The 11,220-nt window shown below is 29.8% G+C and overlaps 1 protein-coding gene across 1 annotated transcript; it reads left to right on the top strand.

Annotated features, from left to right (window-relative positions):
- Positions 1-1,238: 1,238 nt before the first annotated feature.
- On the top strand, positions 1,239-10,962 carry LOC130825453 (caffeic acid 3-O-methyltransferase-like). Its single transcript, XM_057690693.1, has 7 exons — positions 1,239-1,707; positions 2,567-2,877; positions 3,529-3,593; positions 5,527-6,239; positions 8,967-9,277; positions 10,372-10,436; positions 10,530-10,962. Exons 1-7 carry the CDS (start codon positions 1,307-1,309, stop codon positions 10,830-10,832), a joined length of 2,169 nt encoding a protein of 722 aa, XP_057546676.1. The 5' UTR covers positions 1,239-1,306; the 3' UTR covers positions 10,833-10,962.
- The last annotated feature ends 258 nt before the right edge of the window (positions 10,963-11,220 follow it).

An 11,220-nucleotide genomic window follows, 5' to 3' on the forward strand; every position in this document is an offset into this window, starting at 1 on the left:
ATATGCTTCATGAAATGGCACCATTTTTTGGAAAACATGGTGTAAAATATAGTTTAGAGTTGGAATTCTTACTCGTTGTCGCTAATATCGCTGTAGTTAGAAAATATTAAAGGCTAACAAGTTGCACAAAATAATTTTGTATTTCTGTGGGTCGATTAATATGATTGAAATTCCTCGGGCTAAGATCTCCTGATATTTGTTGGTACAATCACTGCTCCACTTGAAATATTCACAAATCACAAAAGATTGAATTCTTAACCCCTTGTCACTAGCTCGTTGTTGACTTCTTGTACTCGCTCCCTAATTAATAAAGTTTTCACGCGGCAATTAAAAAAAATAAAATTTTTTAAATAGCAGTTACTCTTTTCATTTCCATTTGTTTGTCCAATTTTTTTTTTTTTTTCGCTTTAGGATAGAGAAATTAAAATTTGATTTTTAAAATATATGTTGAAGACAAAATATATTCACGTGGAATCTTGTTAGATTCGTCTTTGAAATGCGTGTAAAAAGTAAAGTGGACAAACAAAAAGGAACGGAGGGATTATATTATACAATTGAATAATAAATTTGATGAAAGAAAAGGGAGGACCTTAAACATACTTCATTCGTTTTCATATGCTCTTCTAAAGTAGAATTTACGAATTTTAATGTCAAACTTTGACTATGATTTCTTATTGATGTATATGAAAAAACTTAAAGATCACACCTCATAAAAACTATTTTTATAAAGTTAATGGAAAACATAGAGACCATAAAGAATAAAAAAATATTAAATTGAAGGTAGTGGAAGTTACCTAGATTTATCCAACATTTTCATGATTTTTCGAAAATAATCTTATTGATTAACCATGAACATCCCAACTTTATAGAGTATTTTCCTATAATGAACGTGGCAATCGGATGACTTAATATAGCAAGTTTTATTTAAAAAAAATGATAAATTCTAATAAAATGTCGAAACAATTCTAAACCTCCACTCAATTAAAAAGAAAATATATACAACAATCTACATTTATAATTATAAACCTCAACTCAGCATGCATTTTTTATCAAGTAAATAATTATTTTATCAATTAAAAAAATATATATACAATAATCTACATTTATAATTTATTATAATATACAGCATCGAGTTTTGTTTTTTTTTGTCAAAGACTCAATATCATAAACACTGATCATGACAGAAAACTCCAGCCGCTTGGAGGTTATATATATTGTGCTAAGATTACATGATTTTTATGAGCACAATCTCTTCTTTATATTTTATCCTATAATTTTATATACAGCTCCCTGAAAATAGCTGATCATGGGCTCCTTGGCAACTCAAATAGGGGAAAACGAGGCGTTCTCTTTCGCCATGGCAGTGGCAACCGGTTCGGTTCAACCCATGGTCCTGCGAGCCATATATGAGCTTGATGTACTTGAAATCATCAAACGTGCAGGACCGGGTGCCCACCTATCCCCTGTCGAGATTGCTGCCCAATTACCTACTAATAACCCGAATGCTGCACCCATGTTAGACCGGATGCTCCGGGTTCTAGCTAGTAATTCCATCCTTTCGTATACAACTCATAACCGGGCTGATGGTCAGGTAGAAACACTTTATGGGCTTACTCCGGTTTGCCAGTTCTTGACTAAGAATGAGGATGGTATTGGTTTACGCAATCTTACTCTTGTTAATACAGATGAGGTTTTAATGGAGAGCTGGTAATTACCCTTTCAGTTGCTCTTCTTTACTTCACGTAACTTAATGCTTATAATTTACAATTAAACTTGTTAAAAAGGTCAGCCAAATGAATTTTAAGTAGTGTAATCTTATAGATCAAAAAGATTTTGAGTTTACTCGAGTTAGGATCGACCCAATGGGTTAATGAATTTAATTTTTTTAAAAAAATTATATTTATTTTTTTTAATAAAATTAGGTAATAAAATGCCGATTTAAAGGCTATAGAGGTGTTTGGCAAAAATTCTTATTAGGCAACTTTAGTTTATTTTGATATAAAAAGAGGGTTTTATGGTCAAATTATCTAATGCTAGTATTTGGCAAATTAGCAGCGAGTTCAATATCAAAATCAGCTGGTCAAACTAGTCAATAAATTAGCTGGTCAAATCAGACAATGTAATCAACTACCAGTTATCAGCTGTTTGTCAAACATCCCTCATATAGAAAAACTAGTGACTAAAAATACAAACATTTGATTAAGAAACGTAATTAATGGACCCTGATGAAAAAAATATTAATTTGGAACCCAAATAATTGACAAAATAAAGGAAAATGGTCAAAACGGACTGATTAATTTTACAACTAATTTTTACCTAGATTTCTTTTGTATATTTTTTAGCCATGTCATTTCAGGTCAATTTCGAATCGGGACAAAATTTTACATATCCATTTACATATTTAATTAATGTTACATAGAAGTATCAATTACCAAAAAGAATGTGATCCCTAATAACGAACCTTATGTTGTGTGGTAAATTATGTTAATTAGTTTAGTGAAATATTTAATTACATTAGTATTAGCACATGTAGCTACAATCATCCTGAATTTCCTTTAATTTTTAGGTACCACTTAAAAGATGCAGTACTTAATGGAGGGATTGCATTCACTAAAGCCCACAATATGGAGGCATTTGAATATCATGGAATAGATCTTAGATTTAACAAAGTTTTCAACAATGGAATGTTTAACCACTCAACTATTATTATGAAAAAAATTACTGAAACCTACAAAGGATTTGAAGGTGTTTCTACTTTGGTTGATGTTGGTGGTGGCATTGGTGCTTCTCTTAATATGATAGTTTCTAAATATCCAAAAATTAACGGTATCAATTTTGATTTGCCTCATGTTGTTCAACATGCTCCCACTCGTAATGGTAGTACAACTTTTTCCCTCATATTCCACACTCAATTATATTCTAGTTTACTACAACAAAATCATCTTTTAGTAGCATATATTTAGTAGCAATTGAATAAAATATTGATTAGTCGCTATTATTTTAAAAATCACTAAAAGGGCATTTATTTGCATATTATTTGACATTACTGGCATATGCACATGTCAATTGATACTTTAGCATTATTTCTCTTTAGTGACATTTATCAGAAATGTCGCTACTTTTAATATCGCTAAAAGTTTTAGTAGCTTTTTTAATATTTTTGTTAATGAATGTCACTAAAGCTTTTATCGGCGTTAGATTTAGCAGCATTCCCTTAATTGTCGTGATAAACTAAAATAACATTTAAATATGCTATCGATGGATAAATAAAATGCCATTAAATCTTTTTTTAGTGACATTCAAAATTTAAGTCAAATATGTGCAACTAGAAATTTCTATTAGTGACATTTATTTAATATTATTAAATTTATGCCACTAAAAATTAATTTTTTTAGTGGTTTTATGTGAATTATTCTAATATTCAATTTCAAAAATTTTAGCACCTTTTAAATTGTTAAATACTTTGTCTAAAACATTTTAATAAATAAAATTTAATAGTGTATATTTGTTGTTTACTCTCTGCTCTAGGACTGAAACATATAGGAGGAGATATGTTTGAAAGCGTACCAAAAGGAGATGCTATATTCATGAAGGTTAGTGTTCAAATTTATAAATAATTATCATATATTGATATAAAGTCATTGGTGTCTAAGTTCCACTTTCCCTTTCTAATTTATCTCGCACTATTTGTTAAAATTGTTTTTGTTATTTGTTTTCTTTTAAAAACGTGATCCTTTTTATATTGTTTCCAAATAATGCAACACAATATAAATATAATTTAAAAATCAAATTATTCACATGGTACTAGACAAAGTTTGTTTTAATCTGTATAATAATTCGAGGTATAAGAAAGTATTTAATTACCATAATAACAAACAATATTAGAGTTAAAATCAAATTTTCTAATATTATTTCGTTATTGACTTATTCTATTATATTTTTGTATCTTAATATTAGCAGTTTATTTATCCATGTTTTAATTATTAGAGTTTTTTTTTAAAAGGAAATTAAGATGAAGTCATTTCACTTTATAAGCAAATTTTGAATGTTTTTAAAAGGAGTTTTTATCTAATTAAAAAATATAACTTTGTTTGTTATAACAATTTATAACATATAAAATTACATTTTATAAATTAAAGTTGAGTGATACCATAAAAATTAAAAAGAACTTTTGTTCACCATAAAATAATTTGGAATATAACGAGCAGCAATGGGCCCTCCTTTAACTTCCAATTACTTTGTTTTTTAGTTTATTAGTCAATTCATATTTAGTTGGCCATGACATATTACTTCATGAGTTCCTTCTGCCTATATCTAAATTGGGAATATTATTAATTGACACTACATAGTCATACATAGCTAATAAGTTAACCTACCAAAAATCATGGTTTGAGAATTTTATTTTAACCATGTGATAGAATTTTTATTTTTATAATTTACGTGTACGATTAAATCTCTCTCCTCCTTGATCACTAAGGATTGTCTAGCTTTGGAATGATTAAATCCATGACCCTATATTAGACCTTTGTGAATTTAGATCTGGCTACGAGCCCAAAAACTTAAATGAGTTTGGGTTTGGGTTATAGAGTCTTTAGACCTAGATCCAACCCAAACTCTCTTTCTGAACCCATTTAAGATTAAGAATCACTAGTTCCAATAGGCCCGCTAGTTCCAATAGGCCCGCTCTAAACCCAACCTATTATATAATTCAAAATCAACTCTAAGTTTGTTTCAAAACTATTTTTATATTTATTTGGACTCAAATTTCACTTACATACAACTCATTGGTCCATTTTAGTATTAAACTAAGAATAAAATCTTTAAAATGGAAAAAAATTTAAAATATGAATAATTAAATCAAAACTCATTAAGAATCCGTTTATGACCCTATACTCATCAGACCCAACAAATCTGAATCCAGGTCTAAAATTTTTAAACCATAAGAGTTTGGATCTAAAAATAAATCTACTAAAAATTAATGGATCCAGATCTAAATTTGATTGGATTCGACTGAGACTTCCCCATAACCATTCATATTGTAGACTATCCCATAAGTAAAAATAAAAGTTGACCTTTTAAAGCATATAGTTGGGGCGAAGTGTTTTCGATCAAGGTATTTTAGTAGAGTTATTTTGGATCTGGCTATTTTTGGGTCCTATTATCTTTGAATTGGATTCTTTTAACGGGTTAGTCTCAAGTGGATGGGTCAAAGATTTTAAAACCATATTTTCTTACTACTGATTTTTTTGAGAAGTATAGCTTTTGGTTTTTATGAAAAAAAAACCCTTATAAAAATAAATATACCAGTATAATACTTTAATTAATTCTTCAAAAAGGTAATTTTGACTGAAAATATAAAAAACAAACGAAAATATATTAAAATCAAAATAAATAATAATGATGTGAAAATGAAAAAATGACAATTGAAGCACATGTGAAATGTGTAGAAATGATCAATTGAATTTGCAAAGTTGACAAAATGTAAAATTATAGAGACTATCCATGTTGACGTTCTTGAATTTACAGTGGATATGTCATGATTGGAGTGACGAGCATTGCATAAAGCTATTAAAGAATTGTTATGCTTCGTTGCCAGACAATGGCAAAGTAATAATGTGCGAGTACGTACTCCCAATCGAACCACAATCTAGCCAACCAGTGCGGACTGTGTTTCAAGTTGATTGCATCATGATGAATAACTACACTGGTGGAAAGGAAAGAACTGAGCAAGAATTCAAGAGTTTAGCCAAAGCAGCAGGATTTTCTGGTTTCAGAGTTGCTTGTTCAGTTTATAATGCCAAGATCATGGAATTCCTTAAAAATAACACCGAAACTAATTCCAACACAACTAATCATGTCGAGGATGATGAAATCTGCGCATTCGCTATGGCGATCACAAGCAGTTCAGTTCCACCTATGGTCCTTAAAGTAGTGATTGAGCTAGATGTATTTGAGATAATTAAAAAAGCTGGGCCGGGTGCCTATTTATCGTCAGCTGAGATTGTGGCTAAATTACCGACAAACAATAATCCTGATGCTGCAAACATGTTAGATAGAATGCTCCGGCTGCTGGCTAGCTTTTCTATTCTTTCGTACTCACTTCAGAGTCGACCTGATGGTCGTGTTGAACGGCTTTATGGACTTCCTCCGGTGTGCCAATTCTTAACCAAGAATGAAGATGGTGTTAGTTTAAGTCCTATTTCTCTTATGATTCAAGATAAGATTCTTATGAAGTGCTGGTAATTTTCTTTTTTCTCTCTTTTTTCTGTTTTTTTTTTCATTAAATATAGGCTTTTGGATGGTAATGTTTGTAGTGGTATTGAGGTTTCTACATCTAGTTGAATTACTTTATGTTAGGATTATAAGTGACAAAAATTCCTCAAGTAATTAAATAGGAATTAGTGGCAGCTTAGATTAGGTGTAAATATTTATAGGATAAATAAAAATCAAAATAGGAAAACAAATTTAGTTAGATAGAAAATTAATGGAATTTTATTCTTAGCGTGGTGAAAGAATTTGTTTAAAGTAATGAAAAAAGGGAAGCAATTATTTCTATCATTTTAGAGTATAAATTTACCGTAGTAGAGGGTGGAAAAATATTTTTCCTCCAAATAAGGAAAATTATCGTTCTTTTTTAGTTTACTTTCATTCTACCTCGAACAACTATTTCAATTACTTCATTTGCAACTCTAATCGCTTTTATTTCATTAGTTTGATTTTTTTACCCCTTTAATATTTAAGCTCAACCCAAGCGGGCCCTTAAGTGTTTTAGTAATTGAAGGGAAGGCCCTAATTGTGTGCACCTAATACACTTGTCCCTTGCAATATAACCATTGGTTGGTTTGAAGTCTTTGAGAGCAAGGCGTGCATCACATATAGGGCATGTGGGCTGGCAAGGGAGAGTATAGGGAATTATGGACCCTTTGCACAAAGCTGAAGAAGCAACAAAACCTGCCAGCCCATTGTGCTCGAACGAGCACAGGCCATCAGCAGCCTACTGCCTCATTGTTCCCTTTGTGTTGATGCCTAACCAATTCATTAATCCTATACCCTATGGATTCCAATAAATACACTAGTCCCAGGTCATTTATTATCAAGTCAAAGTCTCATTGTAAAGCTCTCCGATTGCTTAAGTTATTTCCCTCGTTAGCTCCTTTCTTTTTCGTCAAACTTCCACGGTAATTCCTTCAAGATTGAAGTTTGTCCTTTAAACACAATATTAATACTATCCTAGCTAGATATGGTAGATATAGCATTTATTTGGTGAATTACCTTAAATTTTGTGTTCATTATTACTTTCTTTATAATTTTGCCATATATCACATATTTGCGTATTTATTTCTTATCTTTATACGCACTATAGACATCAAAGTTTTCATCTTTGATGTAGGGGGTGCCTCTCCTATCACTTTGAGTTTATGGTGTGTTTGACAAACAACTTATAGTTGATAGCTGGTAGCTAATTCAAATAACTGATTTGACTAGCTGATTTTATTAACTTATTTGACCAACAGATCTAATTAGTTGGTTATTTAAGAGTGTTTAGTAAAATTATCTGTAAAAAGACATGTAAAAACATAATAAATTTATAATTTTAGTTTAAATTATGTCATGGTTTATTTATGATAATTAGTGAGAAGTATCTTACTTTAAAAATAAAATGAATTTTTTTCATATTCATACAAATAAATAGAAGTAAACAAAGATTGCAAAGTTATTTGAGAATCAATACATATCCAACCAAGTAAAATTGAGAATAAAATTGTAAAGCTTATTTATTCATATTAGAAAATTTACCACGAATAATACAATTATTTGCTTATTTTATACTATAATATCAACTTTTGGTTATAAATGAATAATACTACAACTTAGATGCGTGTTTGCCTTGTAAATCCCTTACATGTTTAAAAAAAACTATAAAAGGTTATTTGACAAAAATAATAAAAGGTAATTGGTGAATAATCAAAGCAGGTATTATTCTAAGAAAACACACTCCTTAATTTGTATTATTCATGATTAATATAAAGTTAGTATGATAGTAAAGAAATAAGCAAATGGTTGGAAGTATTATTTATGATAAACTTTTCGTAGTTTTAAACTCTTAGAATTAATACAGAAAGTACTAAATGAACATTCTACACTCACTAATTGAAAAAAATGAGGGTAATGTTGTCAATAATAATTGCATGTTGAATAAGCTCTTTGAACATGCTCATTTTAGTAGCTTGTTGTAAATTAGCTTATTTAATGTAAATAAGCTGTTTAAATAAGTTATTTTTTCAGATATTATTTTAGCTTGTTTGACCCAAACAACAAGCTAATTCATCCAACCTACTAATTTTTCCCCAATAAGCTCTCTCACCAAACATCCCCTATGTCTACAAGAGTAAATATAAAATGGATAATAATTAATTCTAGGTAGATATCACAATCATGTAATTTGAATTGTTGATTTTTTTTTAACATGAATTTTAAGCAAGTGGTTTTTTTCAAAATAAAATAATTAAAATGCAAATAAATAAAATATAGTACATAGTAATGATTTCTAAAATATCATTTTTTGAGACAATTTAATTGCTATTTATTCTTAAACATAATTTTAATGTTTAATAAATACTCCTTTCGTTCCTTAAAGAAATTTACATTTGCCACTTTGTGGTGTTCTATTTGTTGTTTTCTTAAATAATCTTTCTACTTATATTACAAATTTTAGACAAAAATAACTTTATTTATCCTTAATTTATTATTCAATTAAGTAATATATCCACAATCTAAAACATTACATTTCTCTTAAATTCCGTGAACAATCTTTGTGAGAACTTCGTTAGGAAACAGAGAGAATATATATTATGTTAAATTTATTGAATTATACATTACATAGTTCATATGACAATTTTACGGCACATAATATATTCTTCAAATATTCTTCAAATAACATATATATTATCTTGGCATTGTTTTAGGTATTATTTAAAGGATGCTGTTCTTAATGGTGGCATTCCATTTAACAAAGCCTACGACAAGACAATATTTGATTACTTTGGAACAGATGCTAGATTCAACAAAGTTTTTGACAACGGAATGTCAAACTACTCAGCCATTATAATGAAAAAATTGCTTGAAAATTATAAAGGATTTGAAGGTGTATCTACCTTGGTTGATGTAGGTGGTGATACTGGTGCTACTCTTAACATGATTCTCTCAGCATACCCCACCATCAAGGGTATTAATTTTGATTTGCCTCGTGTTATTGAAGTTGCACCCAATTATAAAGGTAAATTATTTTTTTCTTTTTTACCTGACACTTTTATTAGTGTATATAATATATTTTGGGGCTTCAGTTTTCAACTTAAATTTTTGATTGAGTTAGATCCTTAACATGATATTATAAGTCAGCGTAATAAAAGGTCACGGGTTCGAATCTTAACCACCTCTCATTTAAAGTTGAATATTTAGCGCTAGGTACGGGCAGAGGATGTGCTTCATCCACGCTTCTAGCACAAAAGGCTATTGTGTAAGGGGATGTGTTATAGTATGTAACTTATATTAGAAATCATTAGCTTGAGCTTTTAGTTTAGTTAATTCCTTGCAATGGCTTTTCCTAAAAAAAAAAAATTGTGATGTCAAAATTATTTTTGTGTAAAATGCACTTCATGGGTTTTGAACCCAATCACTCATGTGAAAAACTATACACTAACCAACTCATCTAGGATATATTTAACTGATGTCAAATGACCTCAATGGCTACACATTAGATCCACCCATGGTTACTTGCCATTATTCACCGTAATTTAAGTCAATTCTTATAATATTTTAGTCATATGGTAGTAGTAAAAGTAGTCCATCAAGATTATATGTTAGTCAACTTCTCACTAAATCAATGATGTGAGATCATATTTTTGTTAGAGTATATAGCATACCTTTGGGCTTAACCATTAGCTTAAGCTTTTAGTTAAGTTGGTTCCTTGACATGGTATCACATGCCAACGTGACAAGAGGTCACGGATTTCAATCTCAACCACTCCTTATTTAAAAATGATACATTTCGCACCATCTATAAGGAGGTATTGTGCTGCATTTACACTTTTATCCCAAAGGGTACGGTTCTCGTGTGAGGGAGGCGTGTTTGGATATATAGCATATCCTCGGCCCTCAATCATCAACGTAAACTTTTAGTTGAGTTGCTTCATTGACAATTTTGTTCAACTTGATTTAAGCCAATTCTTATAACATGTTATTCATATGGTAGTAGAGAAAGCAGTCCATCAAGATTATATGTTAGTTAACCTCTTATTGAATCACTAACGTGAGATCACATTTTGGCATTTCCTCAACACAAGTTAACAATTGCTATCTACCCTATCATAGGTGTGGAGCATGTAGGAGGAGATATGTTTATAAGTGTACCAAAAGGAGATGCCATATTCATGAAGGTGTGTATACCAATTCACTACTATGTAAAGCAACACTAAATTAATTTTGTTATGATAATGCTACATGAAGAAATTTCAATTATATTTTTGTAGTTGGTATGCCATTGTTGGAGTGATGAGGAATGCGTAAAGTTGTTGAAGAATTGCTATGAATCCTTGCCAGAAGATCATGGCAAAGTAATAGTGTGCGAGTACATACTTCCAATTGCACCAGAAACTAGCTATGCGGCGAGGATGGTGTTCCAATCTGATGCCATCATGTTGGCTCAAAATGGTGGTAAAGAAAGAACTGAGTTAGAATACATGAATTTGGCCAAAAGAGCAGGATTTAAAGGTTTTAGAGTTGCATCTTCAACTTATGATATTAAGGTCATTGAGTTATTCAAAAATGCCTAATGAACTCTCATCTTTAAATGATGATTGTCAAAGTCTCATTCAATAAATGATGTGTTAGAAGCTTCTTAGATGATTGTAGATGGATTTTCTCTATTTCAAGCAATAAAAGAAGTCTTTGATGTTCATCCAATAATGAAATTGTTAATAAATGTGACTTAGTTACGTATGATTTACTTATATATTTAATATTAGTATAAAAACTCGTGCAATGCACGAAATTATTAGTAAGAAGATATATTCAAATATAATTTTAAGAGTTTATATATTATCATTATAAAATTTATAAACGTAAATTATATTGATGTTTGATAAACTTGTATATATATTATAAAAATACAAATAAGTATAGAAAAACATATAAATTTTACCTAAGATATATTTTTCATCA

The sequence above is a fragment of the Amaranthus tricolor genome, chromosome 10 (assembly GCF_026212465.1).
Source record: "Amaranthus tricolor cultivar Red isolate AtriRed21 chromosome 10, ASM2621246v1, whole genome shotgun sequence".
Taxonomy (NCBI): domain Eukaryota; kingdom Viridiplantae; phylum Streptophyta; class Magnoliopsida; order Caryophyllales; family Amaranthaceae; genus Amaranthus; species Amaranthus tricolor.